General features: G+C 40.5%; 1 protein-coding gene and 1 long non-coding RNA gene across 3 annotated transcripts; both read left to right on the plus strand.

Moving 5' to 3' along the window:
- The first annotated feature begins 1,915 nt into the window (after window positions 1-1,915).
- TFAM (transcription factor A, mitochondrial) lies at window positions 1,916-19,164 on the plus strand. 2 transcript variants are annotated; one of them, XM_060034598.1, is made up of 7 exons: window positions 1,916-2,134; window positions 2,702-2,820; window positions 4,099-4,169; window positions 4,581-4,730; window positions 8,205-8,300; window positions 14,006-14,062; window positions 15,543-19,164. In XM_060034598.1, exons 1-7 carry the CDS (start codon window positions 2,034-2,036, stop codon window positions 15,669-15,671), a joined length of 723 nt encoding a protein of 240 aa, XP_059890581.1. In that variant the 5' UTR covers window positions 1,916-2,033; the 3' UTR covers window positions 15,672-19,164. The 2 variants fall into 2 exon arrangements, with proteins under 2 accessions (XP_059890581.1, XP_059890582.1); XM_060034599.1 differs by lacking the exon at window positions 8,205-8,300.
- A 3,163-nt stretch (window positions 19,165-22,327) lies between these two features.
- On the plus strand, window positions 22,328-24,845 carry LOC132439854 (uncharacterized). Its single transcript, XR_009522444.1, has 3 exons — window positions 22,328-23,295; window positions 24,187-24,400; window positions 24,565-24,845. It is a non-coding gene; the product is annotated as an uncharacterized lncRNA (long non-coding RNA).
- Window positions 24,846-25,418: the final 573 nt, after the last annotated feature.

A 25,418-nucleotide genomic window follows, 5' to 3' on the forward strand; every position in this document is an offset into this window, starting at 1 on the left:
CAACAAAAAGCTTTTTAAATGTCCAAAAGAAGTTTAACCTTATATCAAACATCTGAAAGAATAAAAACACCCTAGAAAAATATAAAGAAAAATTATTTCAGAAATTAGCTAAAATGTAATTATAAGGAATTCTAGCCTATACTTACCTCTATCTTGACACTGTACTGCAACTCTTCCTTTCTTTGCCTCTGCCACTAGTTTTCACTGCAGGTGGGGAGAATGCTGTGTCTATATTTGTTTGGGGCCTTGTACATAATATGTACTCAGAAAAAAACAAACAATAAAACCCAGCCCTGTTTCTTCCATGACAGGGTGAGAGGTTTGAACAGATGACCTGGAAGGTCCCTTTCAATCCTGAGAATCTGTGAAAAGGAAGTGGTGATAGTTGCTTACCACTTAAAAGAAGAAGTGGGCTTAATTTTCTATGGCACCGAAGGATCAATGTTTCAAAGCTACAGATTCTCAGCTCAATATTACACTGGTAAGAATTTTCTAACAAAGCTATCCAACAGAGGAAAGGCTGTTTCAGGAGGTGGCTATCTTTGAAATTAATGGAACGTGAGAGTAGAAGGACCCTTCCATAGCTTTAGTTTAGGTCTTCCCAATCTTCTTCATGCCATTGTCCACATGGAAAATGGTTGTACAGCACATCTATCAATATCTCAAGGCAGGACTTCCCTGGTGGCACAGTGGTTAAGAATCCGCCTGCCAATTCAGGGGACACAGGTTCGAGCCCTGGTCCAGGAAGATCCCACATGCCGTGGAGCAACTAAGCCCGTGAGTCACAACTACTGAGCCTGCTCTCCAGAGGCCATGAGCCACAACCACTGAGCCCGCGTGCCACAACTACTGAAGCCCACGCGCTCTAGGGCCTGTGCTTCGCAACGAGAAGCCACCGCAATGAGAAGCACGCGCACCGCAACGAAGAGTAACCCCCGCTCACCACTAGAGAAAGCCCACATGCAGCAAAGAAGACCCAACACAGCCAAAAGTAAATAAATAAAATAAATGTATAAAAAAAAGAAAAAAATCTGAAGGCATACGTGTCACACGTTCTCAGGGCTTTGGGTGGGAAAACGCTGACGTAGTCCAGCGTCCTCAGCTGCAGTGGGGGAATTAAATCCTAGAGAGGGGATGCGACATTCCCGGATCAAGACGTTAATGCTGAAGCTAGAACTCTAGTCTCCGGACAACTAACTAGCCAAAGTCTCCTCCCCACAAATTAAGCAGGGGTTGGATGTCAAGCTTGAAGACTGCGACAGCGGTAGTGACAGTGGACAGTGGATGGGGTGATGGTCGGATCGGTATTGCTTTAATGTGGTCCCATTACCACTGGCATTAGAACTTGTTAAACCTTGAGGAACCTGGGACCCACACAGACATACTGAATCTGGCTCTGCTGCAAGGCCTGGGAATCTGCATTTTAAGGTTTGCAACCATGCCCCACCCCCCTCCTCGGCAGTAATTTTGGACTCTGAGCTCCACCTCCTGCTTGAACTGAGGGACTCTGCTGGGCACGTAGCACCCAGCAACCTGACCTCAAAGAAGCGTGGGCGGCACAGCTACACTGTGGTAAAAATTGTCTGTTACGTACTAGTCCTTTCCGTCGTCACAGGCCAGCCAAGTACAGTGTCCGGGTGAGGCCGCCGCCCTGCCTCCATCAGCCTCCTGGGCCAGCGGCTGAGCTGGCTGCGGAGGGCGGGCTGCGGATGGGGGTAGAGGCGGCTCAGCAGCGTCCCCTCGAGGAACTGCTGAGCCGTGCGGCCGTTTCCCTTCTCCGCCCCCGAGTTCCTCCTACTTCTTCGTAGTCCCGCCCACCAAGGAACCCACTACGGCACCCGCGCCTTCTTCCTTGCCCCGCCCCCATCTAAACCGGATGTTAACCGACGTCCCATAGTGCCTTGCGAGTGGCGGGCCTGATAGCAAGTTTCGGGGTTAGCTCGCGGGTTTAAGTCGTCCTTGTTGGAGTTGTTTTATTGTGCCCGGGCGCTGTACGAGACTGGGGCCTGGTCAGTGCTTCGTCTGCGGATGCAATGGCGCTTCTCCGGGGCGTGTGGGGCGTGCTGAGTGCTCTGGGAAAGTCAGGAGCGGACCTCTGCGCGGGATGTGGCAGTCGACTGCGCTCTCCTCTCAGGTAGGACTGCTCGCCTGCGCCTCCGGAGGCGGCAGGGCTCAGGACCCCCTGGGGTTGGAATGTAGACGCTGTTCTCCGTTTTCTGCCACTCCTAAAAAGTCAGGGCCGAGTTGGCCCTGTGATTCAGACCTCGACCTTGCCATGGGGATGGTGGCTTTGAGACCAGGCCTTACTGCATCAGTACCCCGTGCCTTGCTTCTGGCTACCTTTCCCCTCCTCCCCGCCCCTTTTTATTGTCTAACCTTGGAGCACCCGGTTCGGCGTCCCCTATGAAGTCGCTCCAAGAGTCTCCTGCCTTCATCTAGGCGTTAAGGAGGCGGGGCCCAGGAGCTGGAGTGTACACGCTTTCCTCCACTGTCTTACCTTCCTAGGAGGTAAGGACTTTGAGATTTAAGTTTTGCAAGCTTTTGCCTCTGGATAGGACAGAATTTTAAATGTCATTATATTTCTTGTCGAAGGTGTCAGATACATAGCATCTTGATGACATCTTGTTTGGCATCTGTGTTCAGATCCTTACGAATATGGGCACTTAAATGCTTAACAATGGTTATTTTTATTTGTATGTAGTTTTGCGAATGTACGAAGATGGTTTTCATCTAACTTCATTGGTTATCCAAAGAAACCTATGACTTCATACGTTCGATTTTCTAAGGAACAGCTACCCATATTTAAAGCTCAGAACCCAGGTGAGGAGTTTGGGCTATATACTCTTCTTTGATGTAATAAAGAGGCCACTAAGCAGTTAAATTGGAAACTTGATTTTCTCTACCAAAGCATCCAGTGAATGCAGAAACATAACCATTCTGTTTGATGTTCTGTAAAATAGGAGGTATAACATATTTTTTACCAAATAAAAATGCTTTAAATGTAATTGAGAACTAGTGAAAGTTATTTTTAAAATAGCATGCAGAGTGGAAAGCACCCAGGGAAGAGGATGAAAAAGCTGAATTTTGGGCTTTTTTGCCATTGGCTCAGAGGACCATTGATGAATCATTTTACCTTTTGCTTAGCTCCTGCTTCTGCCACTGGGAATTATTTATAAAGTTGCAATGAAATAACTTATGTGGACATGTTATGTAAACTTTAAAGCTCTACACAAATTACTGTTAATTTCAGGAGCTTTTTCACTGAAAGTCAGTTCTTGAGTTCCTGAAAGATTTCCAGTTAGGAGGTTTGTTGACTCCCTAGAAAGGGTGTGGGTCTTTATTTAGGTTACAGTGTAAAGATAATGACTAAATTAGTAATTGCTGACCTTTGCTTATGATTTCTAAAGCCTTTTCACATGCAGTACATCACAGGGCACTTGTGAAAATCAAATGAGCTGTTAATAGTCTTACCTTATAAAGAACTGGTTTAAGAGACATGCCTCAGTACTCACATCTTTTAAAATGTAGGAGTTGAAACTAACAAGTGGTTTGTTAAATCATTTTTACCCTGTCATTCCAGTTAAGATGAGGAAGGCAATGGGGAATAATGAATTGGTTTTAGTATAATTTAGTTTGTTTGCAAATGGTATTTCTGTAATTGATATACAAGGTAGTGTTACATGAATCAAGACTATATTTTGTTGTTTAGTCAGGTTTAATGAACTTGATAATTCCTGAAAGACTTGAAAAAAAAGAAAAATGTTTTGATTGAAATGTGAAGTAAAAAGCTTATAGACACTGATTATGCAATGACTTAAACTAGTAGTCAATTTCTGAAGACCATTTTGGTGGTAAGTGATAATCCCTAATTATTGGATAACAGACTTTAACAATGTTAGAAAATATTAAATTATTTATCGTATTTAAATTAGTTGGTTAGAAAAAAGCTAAATCATTGTATTAAGTTGTGTGGTATAGAGGTATCTGTAAAAATACTTAATTTTAGAGCTAATGGATTATGCTTCCCTGGAAGTCTTTAGAAATTGATCCTGAGACATAAAATTGTGACATCAATTTTTACTTTATTTCATTTCATAGATGCGAAAAATTCAGAACTAATTAAAAAAATCGCTGAGCTATGGAGGGAACTTCCTGATGCAGAGAAAAAGGTAAGCATATAAGTTTTCAACATTGCTGACCAGTTATTCTGTAGTTAAGAACAATTGTCATGTCCTTTAAGGAACCAGATGACCCAGAGTTTTTTTTTTTAACATCAGTTATCTACAAAGGAACTTCATATGTTCTGATCCACATAAATGATGAGAATATGGATGTATGGGAGTGGCGATGAAGGGTTGGCAGCAATTTGAAGTTGAAGGCTAATTACTGGACTTTCACCTCAGTAATCATGTATATGAAAAATACGTGACTTATAAATGTGATCCAAGAGCACATTTTTCACTTGGTGGTTCAGTCTGTCTTTACCTGAAGTCATGCAGTTGTCTTTCTCTGACAGGTGTGCTATGTTTAATTAGTCAACAACAGTTTATTGACTTCTTATATGAGTTTTCTATTTATAGATGTACGAAGATGCTTACAGGACAGACTGGCAGGCATACAAAGAAGAGATAAACAGAATTAAAGAACAACTAACTCCAAGTCAGCTGGTATCTTTGGAAAAAGAAATCATGCAGAAACGTTTAAAAAAGAAAGCGTTAATAAAAAAGAGAGTGAGTATCATTGAAATATTCTTTTCCTTTGGCAAATAACAAATATATATATATATATCTATGAGTATAGGTGTTTTTGTCTTATTTTGATGACATGGTAGAATGTCATCAAGTGTACTCTAGTTAGGAAAAAATAGGATAGTTCCCTTCTGCCACTAGGACCACTTGCCTTTGAGTCTGTTTTGGAAACCCTTTTTGCTACTTCTGGATGCATCTGAATTTAAGATATATAGTTAAGACTGGCAGGAAAGCTGTAGGAACAGAGTTGTGAAACAGCCAAATCAGGAATAGCAAGAATCTTGCTTCTGGGTCTTGTCTAGAATAACCTACTGATTTGAATTGTTCTATAGGTAATGGTGAATTTTATTTTGAATATTGCTGAATAGACTGAATTAACTCAACAATTTTTAAAAAGTGCCTGTTGTATCTAATCAAATAAGAAGTGCCTTTAGGATGAAATCCTGTTTTTCCTCATTAAAAAAAACCCCACATGTTTCAAAATTAGTGGTTTCCAGCTTAAGGTATTAATCCATTATAAATTCCACTGTTTAATAGTTAGACTACATCTTTCTGTAGTATTAGGTGTGAGGTGGAGAACTTGCTGGTCCAGTACATATACAATAGAAAAGGGTCATCAGAGTTAAAACTATTTCTCTGGAAAAGTAGATTCTAGCCTTTAATGTGAGGTGCTAGGATCTTTCTCCCTAACCCTAATGTCTTAAGCCCTCCTAGCACTCGGATTGAGGACTCACCCAATTTCATGTCAATGATAGTAATCTGAGACTGCTGATCCAATTAGTAAAAGGAAGCCAGAAAAGATACTAAGAGTGAGAAATAACAGTCTCCGCATAGGGATGGTATTTGGAGGATTGAGAACTAGGGTTTTCTCTCCCTTTTTTGCTCTCCCTTTCTCCTTAATGCACCCAAACTAGTATTTAGAGTGGGGAGGACCAGAAATGAGGATTGAGCAGATATAAGGGGTTTCCTAGTCAAATATTTCTTCTGTTCCTTTCTCTGTTCTCCTCATATTCTCATTACATGTGTGTTATACCTATTGTAGTTGTCCCATGGTTGTTGGATATTCTGTTATGTTTTCTTTTCTTTTCAGTCTTTGTTCTCTTTGCTTTTGGGTTTTCGAGGATCCTTTTTTTTTTTTTGGCTGCGCCATGCAGCTTGCCCCCTGACCAGGGATCAAACCCGTGCCCCCTGAAGTGGAGGCTCAGAATCCTAACCACTGGACTGTCAGGGAATTCCCTCTGTTAGTGTTTTTTATCTCTGGCACTTCTTTTTTTAAAAAAAATGATTGTGCACTTATTTTATTTATTTATTTAGTTAGTTTTGGCTGGGTTGGGTCTTCGTTGCTGTGCGCAGGGTTTCTCTAGTTGCGGCGAGTGGGGGCTACTCTTCGTTGTGGTGCGCGGCCTTCTCGCTGCGGTGGCTTCTCTTGTTGCAGAGCACAGGCTCTAGGTACATGGGCTTCAGTAGTTGTGGCACGCGGGCTCTAGAGCGCAGGCTCAGTAGTTGTGGCTCACGGGCTTTGTTGCTCCGCAGCATTTGGGAACTTCCCGGACCAGGGATCGAACCCATGTCTCCTGCATTGGCAGGTGGATTCTTAACCACTGCGCCACCAGGGAAGTCCCTCTAGCACTTCTTTTTGGTTCTTAATGATTTCCATCTCTGCTTACAATGCCCATCTGTTCTTGCAAGCTGTCTAGAATCCTTAGCATATTAATCACAGTTGTTTTAAAATTCTGGTCTGATAATTACAGCATCCCTGCCATATCTAGTTCTGAGGATTGCTTTGTCTCTTTAAATTAGGTTTTTTGCCTTTTAGTATGCCTTGAAATTTTTTCTTGATAGCTGGACATGATGTGCTGGGTAAAAAGAAATGCTGTATATAGGCCTTAGTAATGTGGTGAGGCATGGGGACAAGGGAAGCATTCTACAGTCCTGTGATTAGGTCTTGGTCTTTTAATGAGCCTTTGCCTTGGCTCTGTGAAGTTCACAAGTGTTTCTCAGTTTTTTCTCCCCTTTGTAGGTGGTGCAGGATGGCTAGAATAAGCCGTAGTCAGGTATTTCCTTTCATTGAAGTCAGTTAGGCTCTGATAGTATACCAGCAGGTTAGGTTCTGATTAACTAGTTTCCCCTGAGGGCAGGCCTTGTTAAGAATAATAAAATGCTCAGGCATTTCAAAATGTTTCCTTTTCCTCTCATCCTGCTGAAAGCAGGAGGGGATTTTTCTTGATATTTACTGTTGGAATCTGGTCAAGTTCCTGGGGATAAACCTCACAATGTGAGGTCCTTCCTATGACTGGGTAACTCTCAGAGTTGTCCGCATGGAGCCTCCAGCAGTTTGTTAACTGCAATTCAGTTTCCTCCCCGGCACTGGTTTCCATTCCTGAGTCTCTGCTTCGGTAAGCCTCGACTCCCTGTGTTCACCCCTCTGTCTGTCTCTTCAATCTTGGGGGCAGCAGTTTGCCATGTGTCCTCTCTTCTGTGCATCCAAGAGGAGTTGTTGATTTTGCAGTCTGTTCAGCTTTATACTTGCTAGGATGGAGTGGTGACATCCAAACTCCTTACATGTGGAACCGGAAACCTGAAGTCTGAGTGTTTTCTTTCTCTCTGTTGGAATTTTCCTTTCCATTAGAGTCCCAGTTCCAACTAGTTAGAGAGTAGGTGAGAAGTGTGGGAATCAGGAAGTTGCAGGTGAAGCACCTAGGAGAGAAATCCCTAGCAGTAGCTCTAGAAACAAAAGGGGAAATGCATAGTTAAGTTGTAAAATGCCTAGTTTTCTGACTGAGAGGTTCAGGGCCAAGAAAGTGATCTCTACATGTAAATCAGAGAAGCCCTACTTTTACTTATGAATGAAAGTTGGGTTTGTTATTGACTGTAACCAAATTGCCATTAAAAGCTCCATCATTTTACAAATTACTATCAAATTCAGCAACTAAATAAGTTAAGATGATGCAATATCTTTCATTAGATAATGCATCCCCCGACCCCTTTTGATACATAGTAAAAAGAATTGAAATTAACATATCTGTTGAGGGTTAAAGGTTGAGAGACATGCAGGGAAGGAAATGAAATGAGAGATTATTAGACAGATACTCTAATGTTCTTGAGTTGTGGTGGAGTGGTGGAGACATGTAGTGCTTTGGCCAAGGAGATGGTGGTGTACAAAAAGATTTTGTACATATGTGCTCAGTTATTCAGTTCATGGAGACCATGAAAATAATATGTAAAGGAAATGTTTTTGTATGAAACATAACTCACAAAATCTATTAGAATTTTCAAAACATTACTATAAAAATTCTGACCCCAAGAGGGAACAATCACATACTTTATATAAGAATCATAATGTTCACTTTAAAGAACATTCTGTAATGCATAGTAGTGAATAAAGTTTTTCTGTAGATGAAATTAAGTCTCATAGAGGTTAAAACTTTATCTCACTCTTCCATTTTTATTACTTAGGAGTTAACGATGCTTGGAAAACCAAAAAGACCTCGCTCAGCTTATAACATTTTTATAGCTGAACGTTTTCAGGAAGCTAAGGATGGTACATCACAGGTAAAACAGAACTGTTTATTTTTAAAATTTTTGTTTATTCTAATTTTTAAAATACCTAGACAGGAAATTTTAGGGGTGCCACATGTCAAATGGTGAAGAAAAGTGGTAAATTACTATAAACAAATACTATATACAAATAAGGCCCTCTTTCTTGTATCTCTTTTAAAGAAGAATCCTTTTTCTTACCACATACAAGTAATTTGAATATGTAGTTGCCTATATATATAGAGAGAGAGAGAGAGAGAGAGAGTCAACTTTTAAAATTCAAAAAAACATAAAATTTTCAGCTTTATAGGGTTGTTAAAGTTCTGGAGACTTCTTATCCAGCAGTTCTTAACTGTTTTACAGTCACTGGGAAAGTAGGGTTGAGGTGTAATATTTTGTACTGGGATTTGAGTGTAACCTATGGCTTCATGTTACATCCTTTAATAAAATTTTAGTTTTGCCCACAGGAATGTATTACACATGTGAATGTCATAGGAATGTGCAGGAAAAAAAAAAGCTTGTCGTTCCTGCTGTGACTTGGTGTTGCATTTATTTCCTTCTTAGAGGCTCCAAATTGACAATTGTATTTTTCCTTTTATAATAAGCCATGGTAAGAGAAGTCGGTTCAGATTCCTAATTCTTGTCAATCTGAGATGAAGGTTTTTTGCCACTCTGCCTCTTTGGGTTACTTAGATCATTTTACAAATCCTGTTGAACATATGATTAAATAATGTATATATGTGATGTACTTTTTCCTGGCTATATACTTTTACTGATTTACTCCCCTTGGGATTTTAAATTTAGTTTCCATGGCCCTGCATTACTAAAAAAGCAAGCCTATTTATTTTTTTAGTTGGAATTTGCTCAGTCACTAACTTACCTTGGATTTATTGATAGTCTTCTTATTAGTATAAGAAGATTATATGCTTGAGAATCTGAATCAGTGGTTTTCAACTCTGACTGCATCTTGGAATCACTTCAGAAGCTTCATGGCTGGGCCTTATCCCTGGAAATTAAAATTAACTCAATTATATCATTTTTATTCATGTAAAAAATACATCCATATAGTTTAAAGAATCAAAATGAGACTTGTTATGAAAGATACTAGTTTTACCGTGCTGTCGTATTCCTTACTCTATCTATTCCTTACTCCTTACGACTAATACATTCTGTTTTAGTCGATTCTTGTGGTATTTACCTCCATATCTCTAAATAATGTTCTGTATTGTTACTTCCTGATTTTTTAAAAAAATTCTAAGCATTACATGTATTTTAGGCATTACCTCTCACTATTTGATGAACATTTAACTCTTTCTTATTCCGCCGTTCACATTTCCATCATCCTACCCCCCAATATAGTTATCATAATTTTGTTTAGATCAATATAGAGTACTTAATATTTTATGATAATGTAAACCATATTCATAGCTGAGGTGTTCCATTTGCTATGATTATTTTTCCTTTCTTGCAAAACTTTCCCTGAAATTGATTTTCTTTTTTTTTTTTTTTTTGCGGTACGCGGGCCTCTCACTGTTGTGGCCTCTCCCGTTGCGGAGCACAGGCTCCGGACGCGCAGGCTCAGCAGCCATGGCTCACGGGCCCAGCCGCTCCGCGGCATGTGGGATCTTCCCAGACCGGGGCACGAATCCGTGTCCCCTGCATTGGCAGGGGGACTCTCAACCACTGTGCCATCAAGGAAGCCCCATGTCTTGTTTTTGTATTTGCTTAGTTTTTTATGTACTATCCATAATTCCACCCAAATTCTTCAATATTCACTAGCTTTGAGTACATTTAGATGCATTAAATATTCTGTCAGTTTCAATCCAGAACCTCTGATATGTTCCAGTTTGGTTGTTGCCTTCTATGCTTAGTGCATAGCTGACATCCTGGATCTTCATCATCACCCTTGTGGTGCTTTTGTTTCTTCTGTTGTCTTTCTTGGTTTACTGATTCTATTACAGCATCTCCCCCAGCCCAGTAAGAGTACATGGGAGATTAATTTTTTGAGTTCTTGCTTGTCTACATTTGTTTGATAGTTTGACTTGACATAGAATTCTAGGAAATCATGTTCTTTGAAAAATTTAAAAATATTGCTCCTTTCTCTGGTAGCTTTTTAAATTGCTTTCGAGAAGTATAAAGCCGTTTTGATTGTTGGTCTTTTGACTGTGATCTGTTTTCTTTTTTCTCCCCTTCTCTTTTTTCTTTGTTCAGACTCTCTAGAACTCTTATTATTTGTTTATGCATCTTCTGAACTGGTCCTTTAGTTTTCTTAGCTTTTCTGTATTGTTTTGGCCTTTTTTGCATTTCTTTCTGGGATATACGTTTTCACTTAATCTCCCTGTTTTCAGCATGTTACTGTTGCCCCAACTGTACTGGGCATCCACAGAGTAACTATTTTACCCTCTTAAGAGGATGAATATCGTAGAATCTGCCCATGGTGGGGATTTAACCTCTTTTTTAAACAGACTTTCAGTCGATCTCATGTTTTAGCCTGACCTTCACCTCTATTTTATACCTGTCTGGTGCTGCCAAATTTCTGAGCTACTTGAGAATTCTGCATTGTAAATCAATTTGCCTTTTACTTTTTTGGGTTTAGGTATCATTTCTCCACCTGCTTTTCAGCTTCCAAAATGTTGTGTTGGTACTGCCCTCTCCTGTTGTCTTTGTCCATATGGTTTTTATGCCTTAAGAAATTTTAGTTTAATTTTAAAAAATAAATAAACCACAGAAATGTATTGCTTACAGATCTGGAGGTTAGGAAATCCAAGATCAAGGCACCATCATGGTGAGGGCCCTTTTCTGGTTCATAGCTGGCACCTCTCACTGTGTCCTCACATGGTGGAAGGGCTCATTTAATGGGGTTTTAGGAAGCAACAGAAGTAAATGTCTTTCCATCCCTTTTTTTTCATGATTTATTTTTTTAGGTGAAAGATTATTCATGCAACTTCATAAATTATTGTTTAATGCATTGAGTGTGAAACTTTATGGATTAAATATATTTTTTGAATTTATTTATTTTATTATTTATTTTTGGCTATGTTGGGTCTTCGTTGCTGCACTCGGGCTTTCTCTAGATGTGGCGAGTGGGGGTTACTCTTTGTTGCAGTGTGCTGGCTTCTCATTGCAGTGACTTCTCTTGTGAGCACAGGCTCTAGGCGCACGGGCTTCAGTAGTGGAGCATGGGCTTAGTTGCTCTGCGGCATTTGGGATCTTCCCGGAGCAGGGATCAAACCCGTGTCTCCTGCATTGGCAGGCGGATTCTTAACCACTGTGTCACCAGGGTAGTCCCTATGGATTAAATACAAGGAAAAAGATATGTTATGAAAAAGATATGTTATGAAAGAAAAGATATGTTATGAAAGAGAGCATTAAAGCAATTCTTTCCAAAGCTAAGAGGACAGTTATTTAGTAACCGTCCCTGAATATACTAAATGTGTTTATAAAGGTAAGTTTAAAATATTCAAAACATAGGCTCGGATACTATCTGGTACCTCATTTTTTCTTAATAGGAAAATAAAATTCAGTCAAAGTTCTGGTCAGAATAGTAAAGTTCATTGTTTTAACTCTACTTCTCCTTAAAATCACTAATGATATTCTCCTAGCTTTAAACAGGTACTTTTCAAACCATATCCCTCTTTCCCTCACATTCTCCTTCTCCTATCCCTCTGTCTCTTCTCTGCCCCTTATTCTCCACCCACCCATTTTTCCCTTCAGTCTTTGCTCTCTGGTAGCAACAGCACAAGCTGTGTGACGCATACTCACTGTCCTCTCTGCCTCTCCTCCCGCTATGGGATCCCTGCATCCCTTTAATTTTATAGATGAAGAACCAAGCCTAAGGGAGGTAATATGACTTTTTCCAAGTCACATAGTTAAGTTCAGCTAAGTAGAATAAGAACTGGTGTTGTATTTTTCCTGTGACTACACCTAAACATGTTGGCACAAATTTTAGAAGAAAATTTTAAGCTACAGAGAGGAAATAAAACACTTAGTCTTTGAAGTTAGTCTATGACAGAATGTAGTTTATACTTGATTATTAATGTTTCTGAATCCAAAAAGATAAATATCTGCACAGGAAAAGCAACCATCAACAAAATGAAAAGTCATCCTACCAAATGGGAGAAGATATTTGCAAATGATTTAAAGAATTCATACAACTCAGCAAAAAAAAAAAAAAAAAAACTGATTAAAAAATGGGCAAAAGGGGGCTTCTCTGGTGGCGCAGTGGTTGAGAGTCCGCCTGCCGATGCAGGGGACATGGGTTCGTGCCCCGGTCCGGGAGGATCCCACATGCCGCGGAGCGGCTGGGCCCGTGAGCCATGGCCGCTGAGCCTGCGCGTCCGGAGCCTGTGCTCCGCAACGGGAAAGGCCACAGCAGTGAGAGGCCCGTGTACCGCAAGAAAAAAAAAAAAAAAAAAAAAATGGGCAAAGGGGCTTCCTTGGTAGCACAGTGGTTGAGAGTCCACCTGCCGATGCAGGGGACACGGGTTCGTGCCCCGGTCTAGGAGGATCCCACATGCTGCGGAGCGGCTGGGCCTGTGAGACATGGCTGCTGAGCCTGCGTGTCCAGAGCCTGTGCTCCTCAATGGGAGAGGCCACAGCAGTGAGAGGCCCGCGTACCGCAAAAAAAAAAAAAAAAAAAAAAAAATGGGCAAAGGATCTGAATAGACATTTTTCCAAAGAAAGACATAGAGATGGCTAACAAGTACCTGAAAAGGTGCTCAACATCACTAACAGGGAAATGTAAATTACAACTACAATGAGATATCAGCTCATAGCTGTTAGAATGGCTATTATCAAAAAAACCCAGGAAATAACAAGTGTTGATAAGGATGCGGTAAAAAGGGAACCCTTGTGCTAAAACGCTAACTCAAAAAGATATATACACCCCCATGTTCACTGAAGTATTATTTACAGTAGCCAAGACATGGAAGCAATCTAAGTGTCCATTGATGGATGAATGGATAAAGAAAATGTGTATATGCAGTAGAATATTATTCAGCCATCATAAATAAGGGAGTCTTGCCATCTGTGACAACATGAATGGTCCTTGAGAGTATTATGCTAAGTGAAAAAAAATCAGAGAAAGACAACGTATAATCTTATTTATATGTGGAATCTTATAAAAAGAGCTCATAGACACAGATAACAGATTGGTGTTTGCTAGAGTTGTCAGGTGGGGATGGGGGTCAAAATGGGTGAAGGAGATCAAAAGGTACAAACTTCTAGTTATAAATAAATAAGTCCTGGCAATGTAAGGTACAGTATGGTGACTGTAGTAAATACTGTACTGCACATTTGAAAGTTGCTAAGAGAGTAGATCCTAAAAGTTCTCATCACACACAAAAATTTGTAACCATGTAAGGTGATGGATGTTAACTAGACTTACTCTGATCATTCTGCAATATACACAAAAACCTAATCGTTATGTTGTACACCTGAAACTAATGTTATATGTCAATTATATCTCAGATTTTAAAAAGATAACTTTTAAAATACCTTCATACCATTAATATTTGTACATTTTAACAGTTTAATAATTTTTACTTAGAAAAAATGTTAAGAATTGATGAATCTTTGTGATTCTTGATATTTGAGTGTTTGTTATTGGAATGAATAATAAAAAAACATTTTTCTTTAATCATTGAAATCCCTGTATCTGGTATTTAAAGGTATGTTGTTTTACAGGTAAAGATGGTACTTAACGGTATGTTGTTTTACAGGTAAAGCTGAAAACTATAAATGAAAGCTGGAAAAATCTCTCTAGTTCTCAAAAGCAAGTAAGTAGTATGGTTTTAGTCTCAAGTGTCTAGTTAGAATATCTATGAGTATATGTTAGAGCAAGGCTTGATTCATGTGAAAACAATGTTATATTACACAAAGTATTTTTAAATCATTTTCATATTCTTGGAACCAATTTGGCTTTTCTCTTTTGGTAGTTTTTTTTTAATTGGCTTCATTTTATTTTATTTTTAAAAATATTTATTTGTTATTTTTGGCTGCGTTCTGGCACACAGGATCTTTCGTTACAGCATGGGCTCTTCATTGCAGTGCACAGGCTTCTCTCTACTTGTGGTGCGCTGGCTTCTCTCTACTTGTGGCACGTAGGCTTAGTTGCCCCATGGCAGGCATGTGGGATCTTAGTTCCCTGACCACGGATTGAACCCATGTCCCCTGCATTGGAAGGCAGATTCTTTTATTTACTTATATAGAAATAAATAAATAAATACACACATACATACATACATACATAAATTGAGGCTGCACTGGGTCTTCGTTGCTGCTCGTGGGCTTTCTCTGGTTGCGGCGAGCAGGGGCTATTCTTCATTGTGGTGCACGGGCTTCTCATTGCGGTGGCTTCTCTTGCTGCGGAGCACGGGCTCTAGGCACGTGGGCTTCAGTAGTTGTGGTGCACAGGCACAGTAGTTGCGGCTCGTGGGCTCTAGAGCACAGGCTCAGTTGTGGCGCATGGGTTTAGTTGCTCCGCGGCATGTGGGATCTTCCCAGCCCAGGGCTCGAACCTGTGTCCCCTGCATTGGCAGGCAGGTTCTTAACCACTGCGCCACCAGGGAAGTCCCTGGTAGGTTGTTTTTTTTTTAATTTATTTATTTTTGGCTGTGTTGGGTCTTCGTTGCTGTGCAGGCTTTCTCTAGTTGCGGCGAGTAGGGGCTACTTTCTGTTGCGGTGCGCCGGTGTCTCATTGCGGTGGCCTCTCGTTGCAGAGCAGGGGCTCTAGGGCATGGGCTTCAGTAGTTGTGGTGCATGGGCTCAGTAGTTGTGGCTCGTGGGCTCTAGAGTGCAGGCTCAGTAGTTGTGGCACACGGGCTTAGTTGCTCTGCAGCATGTGGGATCTTCCCGGACCAGGGATCGAACCCTTGTCCCCTGCATTGGCAGGTGGATTCTTAACCACTGCGCCACCAGGGAAGCCCCCTGGTAGTTTTTTACTGCAAATAAAATTGGTATTTAAAACAGTGTCACTCATAACTTAGTGTCGCTGTATCCAGTGGTGGTCACATCTGGCCCCTGTTCCTTTTCCATACTCCAAGCCCTGAAATTGTACCAACTTCATTAATATTTAAAATCTTTATCTCTTACCTTTTTTCATCTAATTTTTATCTCACGAAAACATTCGTTTCCAATCCCCCCTTACACATGTAGAATAGTAAGGTAATTTCTAGAGTATATATAGGAAAGCATTTCAGAAATTAATTGCAAAGATTCCTCTAAAGAAATCATTTTAACGATTATACTTTTTCTCAGGTATATATTCAACTTGCTAAAGATGATAAAGTTCGTTATTACAACGAAATGAAATCTTGGGAAGAACAAATGGTTGAAGTTGGACGAGATGATCTTGTACGACGGTCAGTGAAATACACAGCAAAATAGTGACCCTGAGAAGTATTAAAATAGAAGATTGAATTATGTTCATAATGGATAGACACAAGAAACCAATTAGGTCTCAATACCCAAAGCTGTTGTAAAATTAAAATGGATAAAAGTTGGTAAACATTTATATTTAATTTCTTTTCTTTAGCCCGTTGACTTCTGCCAGCCAATTCAATACATTTTGTATTGGTGTCTTGCTTTGGAAAACCCAAACAGATAAGAGTTCATGCAGAATGTATTTTGTGTTTAGGAACCACTGAGCATCAAAATAATCCATGAAATGTAACCGTGAATCATTTTACCTTTGATAAAGGTAAATCAGACTGTGAAGTTTTTTTATACTCTATGACTATGGAAAGAATATTCTTGTTTCCTTATATTATGGAGGCAGGAGTTTCCTTTTCAAAAGTGTCTCAACGTTTGTAGAACCCATAATGTTCTGTGATATAATTGTTCGTTTTTAATAGAGCATCCAGAACTCATGTTGGCAAATTCCAAATCCTAGGTATAATTCATATTGTAGTCAGAGTTGACGGTTGTACATGCAAGAGATTTCTGGTGTCAGTTGCAACTTTTATAAAAGGGATAGAGAAATTTATAAACCTTTTCCTCATTATCTTTTTTCCTAAATTAAAAACTAAAAAATTATGTACCATATCTATGCATATTGTTTTATATTGCATAGAGTAAAAATTTAAGTGTTTCCTAATTATATGTTTTAAGGTGAGACATTCATTTTACAGCTTTCTGGGGTTTTTTTTTTTTCTTTGTTTTTTTAAAGTAGGAATTTGTATTCTGAATTATTTTTTCTCTTACATGATTATATTTATCCAGAAAGTAGAGAACTTATTTGGTATAAGTTTTAAAATGAGAGATCTAAAAAACATAAGTCTCCTGTCTCTAGATTTGGAGCCTGTAATTTTTAAACATTTTGCATAACATACAAAAACCTATGTACGGGACCCAGCTCTGGCCTGTTGGTGAAATCCAGCCCACTGCCTGCTTTTCATGGCCTTGTGAGGTAAGAATTGTGTTTACAATTTTAAACGGTTAAAAAAAAAAGAATATTTCAAGGCACATGAAAATTAATATGAAATTCAGTGTCCATAAATAATGTTTTATTGGAACACAGCCATACTCATTGTTTATGGCTGCTTTTGTGCAACAGTGACAGAGTTGACTAGTTGTTACAGAGATGGATAGCCTGCAAAGACTGACCCGTACAGTGTGGAATGAGATGCTCTTAAATTATTTGCTATGGCTCAGTAAAATAATCCTTAAGAATTTGCCAGTTAGCATATAAACCTTACCATCCTTTAGCATTTGTTTATCCTCTTAGGAGAGTCAAGCAAAGGTTTTCAAAATCCTCACCAGCTTTTTGAGCAAAATATTCTACTGTCATCATCAGTTCACAAGAATAAGATAACTCAATATTTATATTATACAAAATATTATGCCAAAAAATTGTGTATTCTAGCTCTCCAGAAACAAATGAAGATTTTTGTAGTTTGTGGATAGAAAATAAGTTAAAAGTCATGAAAAAATGACTTTTTACATACTGAATTTGACAAAGGTAGGGACTGTAGAGAAAAATATAGCTTAAGAGAAGCCTAAGAGTTAAATATATGAAGCTGAGTGTATTCAGACAACTTTCCCCTGTGGATAGGAATACAGGACAAAGTCTGCCATTAGGTAGATAGGCACCTTGGGTCTGAGGCTAGAGTATTTTGGAGAGTAAGGGTTAGGGAAGAAAAGGACGTGTGCTAGTGTCTATCACAAGCTTTTCTCAATTAGGTTTCCAGGAGAGAAGTAAGCCCTAATTCCCTATAGCATCTAGAATTGTACTGATTTTGTATCATCCTCAAAGAATGGAGAAAATAATCACTCAAATAATTTACTGTGTTCTGTGCGTCAGATGAGCCTAGGGAGCAGATAGGAGTCAGTGTTTGTAATGAATATTATAGAATGGGTGAGGTAGAGAAATTAGTTATGTAAACACCTGCAGGACAAGTGTAGTATAAAACACATCTTTGCAATTACTTTCTGAGCTCTTTTAGCATTTACCTGTATCATTTTATAGCAAACACATTCAAATCTTATCTTCCCGAATATACTGGGAAGTTCAGTGTCTGGTAAGTTCTTAAATATTTACATCTTAATATAGGGAAGAAAAGTATGAAACAGTGAAAGGAGCTAGAGCAAAACCATTTTATGATATCATTTTATTTGTTTTTGTTTCTAAAAGAATGTCATCATTAATACTTTAAATATTAGGATAATCTGATTTCACACCTTTCTTAATAAACTTCAGTACCTGTTGAAGACTGGCATGCCATATATCAAATGCCATCCAGTTTAACAATATACACAAATATTCTATTGTTATAAAGAATAAGAGCTTATATCAATAACCAGTGGCATTTGTTTTTGTTTCTAAAAGAATGTCATCATTAATACTTTAAATATTAGGATAATCTGATTTCACACCTTTCTTAATAAACTTCAGTACCTGTTGAAGACTGGCATGCCATATATCAAATGCCATCCAGTTTAACAATATACACAAATATTCTATTGTTATAAGAATAAGAGCTTATATCAATAACCAGTGGCCAGTCATATAACACCTTACTTTTTAGACTTTTCTTAAATTGACCCAACAAAGTAATTGCTGTAAGAGCTAAAGAATAGTGCCAGGGAAAAGATGCTGAGGAAATGAAAGCAGTGTTTATGCTTTTCTGAGCAGTTGGTCATAAAGAGATGTTTATACTTTTGTTCATTAGAGTACCAGTATTAAATTTTTTGAAATAAATTGATGATGGGTATGTGTGTAATTATTTTACTTTCTGATGTTTAAGGGATATTATGTGCAGATTCAGCCTACTGTAATCATGTAATTTTGCTGTTGCTTTTGGCTAACTCCTTTTTTGGAAATCCCACTTTCTTTTTTTAAATAGTTGGCTATGAATGTATATATTTAAATTTCTGAATTAAAATGATATTACTACAAGTAGAGTTAAAGTAACTAGAAAACTTTATTGATTTTTCTGACATTTACTGTACCTAAAATTAATCACCACCAGGTTGTGCTAAAGCAGCAAGAAGTTCTTATGTAGTTAAGTAATAAGTGTCTATTATTTCTCTTAATTTTATCAATCTTTTTACTATAAGAATTCTCTCAAGAATACTCTCTTACTTTCCTCTCCTCACAGCCCCTCTCCCTTCTTCTTTTCAAAGCTCCAAGCTCTTACAGACAAATTTGAAAATGTTATAAGCACAGACTGTATGTTTTGAAATTTTAAGCAGTAATACTTTTTTTTTAAATACTTTTTAAAAAATTGAACCTTTGGGAAGAATAAGAAATGAACATATTTATTACTTTGAATTTGTAAAACTTTCCAAACAGAAAGTAAAACTATACAAAGCTAGTATCAGTCTCTCACATTGTTCACAAATAAAGTACTTTTGGTAATTGATTAAATCATTGATTATATTTAATGGAAAATACATGAAACATGACTATTTTGTAGCACATTAAAAAATACTTAAAAAAAAATTTTTTTTTCCTGGCTAAGAAGCTACATACTTAAAATTGACCCTAAACAAGAATTTTAAATAAGCTAAACATTTAAAAATCACCCTAGGGCTTCCCTGGTGGCACAGTGGTTGAGAGTCCGCCTGCTGATGCAGGGGACGCGGGTTCGTGCCCCGGTCCGGGAAGATCCCACATGCTGTGGAGTGGCTGGGCCCGTGAGCCATGGCTGCTGAGCCTGCGTGTTCAGAGCCTGTGCTCCGCAACGGGAGGGGCCACAACAGTGAGAGGCCTGCGTACCGCCAAAAAAACCCCAAAACACCCTAATGTCATTTAAATCATCGTTACATAATGGTGTCTGATTTACATGTGATGTGCAAGAAAATAATTGAATTTACTTTTTTGCCTGTATTAATTTAAGATTTATCCAATTTCATTTCTCCACGCCCACAAGTCATGTATAAGAGGAGAATAAGGAAGGCAGTATAGTTGACCTTTGAACAGTGCAGGAGTTAGGGATGTGGTCAGAAATCCATGTATAACTTATAGTTAGCCCTCTGTATACATGGTTCCTCTATATACGCAGTTCTGCATCTGTGGATTCAACCAACCGTTGATTATGTAGTACTGTAGTATATACTGTTGAAAAAAATCTGCATATAAGTTAGACTCACAGAGTTCAAACCCATTATGTTCAGTGTCAATTATACAGTTCTGACACAGTGACTTTTTACTATAGAGACTACCAACCATCAGCCTTCACATTAACAAGTTGATTGGTTATACCCAACTCTAAGATTCTATTTAAATTATCTGTTTGATCTGGAGACAGGGTGGGATCAAGATGGAGTAGGAAGACCTTGAACTCACCTAGCCCAATGAACACATCAAAAATACAACTATGTATAGAGCAATTCTTCGTGAAGGAGACCTGAAGACTAGCAGAACAGCTCTTGTACAACCAAGGCTGTTGTACACAGAGTCTGGTAGGGAGGAGAAGCATCCTAGCCAGGATCCACATCCGTAGCTGGTGATCCAGAAGATTGGGATGTCACAGGCTTGGGATTGTTCCTAAGGAGCAAGGAATTCACACCCCATATGAAGCATCCCAGTCCTGGGGTCTGTCACTAGGAAGACAGCCCTCTTAGTTGGTTTGAAAACCACTGGGGCTTACTGGAGGGCTGTAAGAAACTGAGACTCCACTCTTGAAGAGCACACACAGATTTGCTCCCAGTCCCGGCACAGACCAGCAGATTGAAAACTGTCTGGTGCTCTGGCCAGCCTGCCAGGACACCCCAGGGTACACTTCAGTCTGCACCAGGATGCCACTCCAGTCCTGCCTGAACTGGCACCATTCCCCATTAAGGTGGAGACTGCCATTGCCAACACACATGTATGCACTGGGAAAAAAGGATAGCCAGCTCAGAAGTGAAACTCCAACACCTTGGCCGCAACCTCACCTCTGACCAAAGCAAAGACTGCCACCACAATTGCACGTGTGCGAATGTACTAGGGAAAGAGCAAGCCAGCCTAGAGGTGGGGTTCCAACCCCTTGGGCCCTGACCCCACCTCTGACCAAGGTGGAGCCTGCCATTGCCATCACACATGTGTGCGTGCACTGGAGAAAAAGCAAAGCCAGCTCAGAAGTGCTGTTCCAACCCCTCAGCCCCAACACCACCCCTAACCAAGGCAGAGACTGCCATCATGCCAGGAAGAAACTTAACTTCCTTAGGGCTCCTGCTCAAGCCCCTTGGACTTGGTCCCACTTCCCAATAGGGTGACAACCACCACTGAGCCTGGGACAAGTCCCAGCTCACATCTGACTCCAGCTCTATTCCCTTGGACACTAGCCATACCTCCCATCAAAGCAGCTGCCATCAGCACACCCCAGGAGAAGACTGCTCCCACCAAAGCCACTGGGCTAACACAGACTGCATAAGGAGGCTCCCACAGAAGGACATGCCTACAAGACCATAATAGGTAACAGTTTCACCTAATTTCATAGAGACAAATAGAGAAAGTCAAAATGAGAAGACAGAGTTATATATTTCAAACGAACGGGGGGGAAAAAACCCGGGGGTGGGGGAAATGAAACATAATTTACCTGATAAAGAGTTCAAAGCAATAGTAAAACAAAAAACAATAAAACACACGAAACAGAAAACACACACAAAAAAAAACTTGGGAAAAGAATAGAGGAACACAGTGAGAAATTCAAAGAACTATGAAACATGAAAAAGAACCAGTCAGAACTGAAGAATAACTGAAACAAAAGTACATTAGAAGGAATTAACAGGAGATTAAGTGATAAAGATTAATGCATAAGCAATCTGGAAGATAGAATACAGGAAATCAAATCAGAACAGCAAAAAGAAAAACTTTTTTAAATGAGGATATTTCAAGAGACCTCTGGGACAACATCAAGAATACAAACATTCACGTTATAGCGGTTGCAGAAGGAGAAGAGAAAGAGGTTGAAAATATATTTGATGAAATTATGGCTGAAAACTTCCCAAACCTGAAGAAGGAAAAAATGTCCAGGTACGGGAATTACAGAGTCCCAAACAAGATGAATCCAAAGAGACCCACACCAAGACATCATAATTGAAATGATGAAAGTTAAAGAGAGAATCCTAAAGACAGCGAGAGTAAAACAAAGATGCTTTTTCTTTTTGGCTGCATTGGGTCTTTATTGCTGCGTGCAGGCTTTCTCTAGTTGCGGCAAGCAGGGTCTACTCTTCATTGTGGTGCACGGGCTTCTCATTGTGGTGGCTTCTCTTGTTGCAGAACACAGGCTCTAGGTGCGTGGCCTTCAGTAGTTGTGGCATGTTTGCTCAGTAGTTGCAGCACATGGGCTCAGTAGTTGTGGTGCACAGGCTCTAGGGTGCGCAGGCTTCAGTAGTTGTGGCTCACGGGCTTAGTTGCTCCGCGGCATGTGGATCTTCCCAAACCAGGGCTCGTGTCCCTTGCATTGGCAGGCAGATTCTTAACCACTGTGCCACGAGGGAAGTCCATGGACTTGAATATTAGATGCTTTTTATGGTTAAATTTTATAGGTGTGATAATGGTATTGTGATTACGTAGGAGAATGTCCTTACTCTTAGAAGATACATGATGACACACTCAGGGCTGAAGTTTCATCACAAGTAAAGACATCTAGATAAAGCAAATATGGCAAAATCAGCTATTGACTCTAGATATGTCTGCTCACTGAATCTTTCAAATTTTCTATTTGTTTGAAATTTTTGATAAGGAAGAACTGGGAAATATATTGACCAAGGAAATGTTTATATTCTTTACTGAAATATTGCTTGAATATCCCATTTGTGTAAAACGTCAAATAGTTGTGCATGTTATCTAAGGTAGATGAGGCTGTGTGTGATAACCTGTTTTTTTCAGTTTGTGTGTATTTTTACTCATCTAACAATTTTGTGTATTGCAAGTGTCAACTGAAAAAGAATGCACAACCTAAAAGTTGAGAGTTATGTTTTATGAGGCTGACATTCTTAGGACTTCAAGCCGGGGAGGCAGCATCTCAAGTAACCCTGAGAAAACTGCTCTGAGGAGGCGAGGGGCAAGCCAGGATATATAGGAGTTTTGCAACAAAGGGCAGGTAGTCGGAACAAAAGATTATCGTTAATAATAATAATAATAAACTAGGTATATCAAGTTAAGGAATTTAGCGCTTTTCTACGTATGGGAAGATGCAAGAGTCTGGGCTCACTGAAACCATTCCTTTGATACGCACCTCAGCGATCTGGGGCCAGTATCCTGTGTTTTCGAGTTTCCTCAGGTCTCGCTGTGGGGAGTGGCTGCAATCCTATGGCTGCTAGATGGCAGGTATTCTTTGTTTCCTTTCTAAGTTCCCTCAGGGCTCACCGGCTCACCCTCGGAGGTGGCTGCAATCCTTGATGACTATGACCGTTGATGACTATGACATCCTTTGTTTACTGACATGGCAGGCAATATTCCATTTCTCACAAGTAATTTTGAGAAGCTGGCATCATCACACTTTATCATGATTACTACTACCGCCAATGCCACCAGCACTGGGCTGCTGTGCCTTCCTGGGAGAAGCCCTGCTACCACCAGGTTTGTTTTCAAAGCTTGCACTGCGGGTCTCTTCTCTGGTCTTCTCTTCCACCCGCGTCAGCGTCTGGGCTAGCGCAGCAACCGCCTCACACCGGCTCCCTGGCTGCGATCAAAGTGGCTCAGGTCCCACCCCCAGCTCCGGGGCGGGGCTCCAGCCGTGAGACCGGTCGGGGGTAACACCTTCGGGGTCGACAGGCCCTCTGGCGCATGCGCCGCCCTGCGCGCAGCCTCAGTCGGGGTGCGGTGGGCACTGGAGCGCGGTTGGCGCTTGGCCGGTGCGAAAGGCGGCAGAGCTTGAGGGAGGGGCGGGGTTCAGGCCCCTATCCCAGCCAGCGGCAGCTGCTGCAGTGGCTTGTTTGAGTCTGGTCCTTGTACGCTTACCCGCGCCTGCGGGTCCCCAGAGAGGCCGCCGTAATGTTGGCGGCCACTGTGCTGAGGCCGCCGCGCACTCGGTGAGGACGGCAGGGACTCCTCGCCCTCCCACTGTATTAGTACCGGAAACTGACTCAGAGTGGCTAGCGAGTGCCTCAAGACGGCAGAGCCGGCGGAGGAGGCACATCCACATCTGCTTCCTCCCTAAAAAACAATTCTGCCTAAACGTTGTGCCCGTCCCTGCACTGAGCCAAAGGACATCGCTGTCAAGTATATCGTGGACTCTTTTCTCATGGGGCACTTGTATTTCCGGGATTCTTGGTGTCTCTTCGGGGGTCTGGGATCATAGTTCATAATGGTTAGTTCTGGGGCTGGTATGAACTGTCCAGCCTGTGTGTTTTCAATGGTACTGATTTGAGTTTACTGAAGGACCCACCCAAGATTTGGGGGCACAGGTGTTCCAAGATTTGGGGCGCTCATATAGGTTCCAACTAAAATGATTTTGTCCCTTGGGTTCAGGTCCTGATTCCTAGGAACAAAGCGGATCTTGTGAGGTAAAAGGAATCCCGCCTGGAAGATGGCTCATATGAGTGGAGACCTTCCACCAGGGCTGCAGAACAGAGGAGGATCAAGGCCAAGAAAGAGCAGACCCTAGATTTGCACAGCCGATTGCACCATGCACCATGTGATCCTTGTGCTCTGCAAGCCACCCGTCAGACTGTGAGAACCTGAGGTGTGAGCCAGGTTTCAGGAGAGGGAGCTGGGCTAAGGCAAGGGGCAAGTCTGCCCAGGAAATTATATAGTCTGGGGGAGAGAAATACCACCTACCACTAAGAAAACTTATCTCAGACCTTCCTAACAGCCTTTGACTTCTTTCACATTCTCTATTCTTTCCAGTGCTTGAGGGGGCCTCACCCTATGCCCTTTATCACCCGTGACATTGAGAGAGGTGGATGCTTCCTCCATCCTGACTTCACAGACACAGGAAGTAGTGAAGGAAAGAGCTTCCTGGACTACTTGTTTCTGCCTAGGATGAAAGATGAAAACCACTGAGCCCAAGAGGATGAATGACCAGGTCATCCCATTCGTAGCAACCTAGCCAATAGTCAGATTTTCCGACATAGTTAAGTCAAACCCAGTTTCTATTAAAAGACTGAGAAACTACTGCCAAGGTAGTTCAGGACCAAAAGATGTTCTACAGGAGGACATTTTATCCTGCTAGTGTGTGGAGCTTATAGGTAGGAGAATCCAGGAGATGCAAGGCAGATCAGATCTCTTGTGATCTATTCTTTCTTCCTCCAGCCCAACTTTGTAGTTCACTACGTGTTTCCTCGATCCACAGAAAATGAACAGATCTCAGGTGGTTTGTTTATTTTTTCCCTCCTTTGTTTACAGTGTCTTACATGAGACTTTTTAGGGTTAATAGGTTAGAATGGAAATATAGAAATAGGTGAAAGTCAACTTCAGGGATAATAGGAACACATCAGTATCAGAATGAAGTACTATGCAGTTATATGCAGGTTATATGCTATTACTAGACTATTCTGTGCTATCATTGACCGAATTTGTCTGATTTTTCTGATAGTCAGAAAAAATGCAGATGTTCTTTGTTACATGATTTGCATTGGCCCTTAAAGAAATCATCATGTGAATTCCTCATGAAGCATTAAGAATTCTAAAGAAAATGTTCCTTTCCTAATCTTACTGTAGGTATCATAGTAAATAATCTTTCAATGACTATGGGAAATGGG

Source organism: Delphinus delphis, chromosome 16, assembly GCF_949987515.2.
Source record: "Delphinus delphis chromosome 16, mDelDel1.2, whole genome shotgun sequence".
Taxonomy (NCBI): domain Eukaryota; kingdom Metazoa; phylum Chordata; class Mammalia; order Artiodactyla; family Delphinidae; genus Delphinus; species Delphinus delphis.

Excerpts from the sequence above, each read along its gene's own strand:
- TFAM (XM_060034598.1), top strand. The coding sequence starts at position 2,034 with ATGGCGCTTCTCCGGGGCGTGTGGGGCGTGCTGAGTGCTCTGGGAAAG. Across the intron at positions 2,821-4,098 it reads ATTTAAAGCTCAGAACCCAG|ATGCGAAAAATTCAGAACTA; the intron begins GTGAGGAGTTTG and ends TTCATTTCATAG. Across the intron at positions 14,063-15,542 it reads TCTCTAGTTCTCAAAAGCAA|GTATATATTCAACTTGCTAA; the intron begins GTAAGTAGTATG and ends ACTTTTTCTCAG.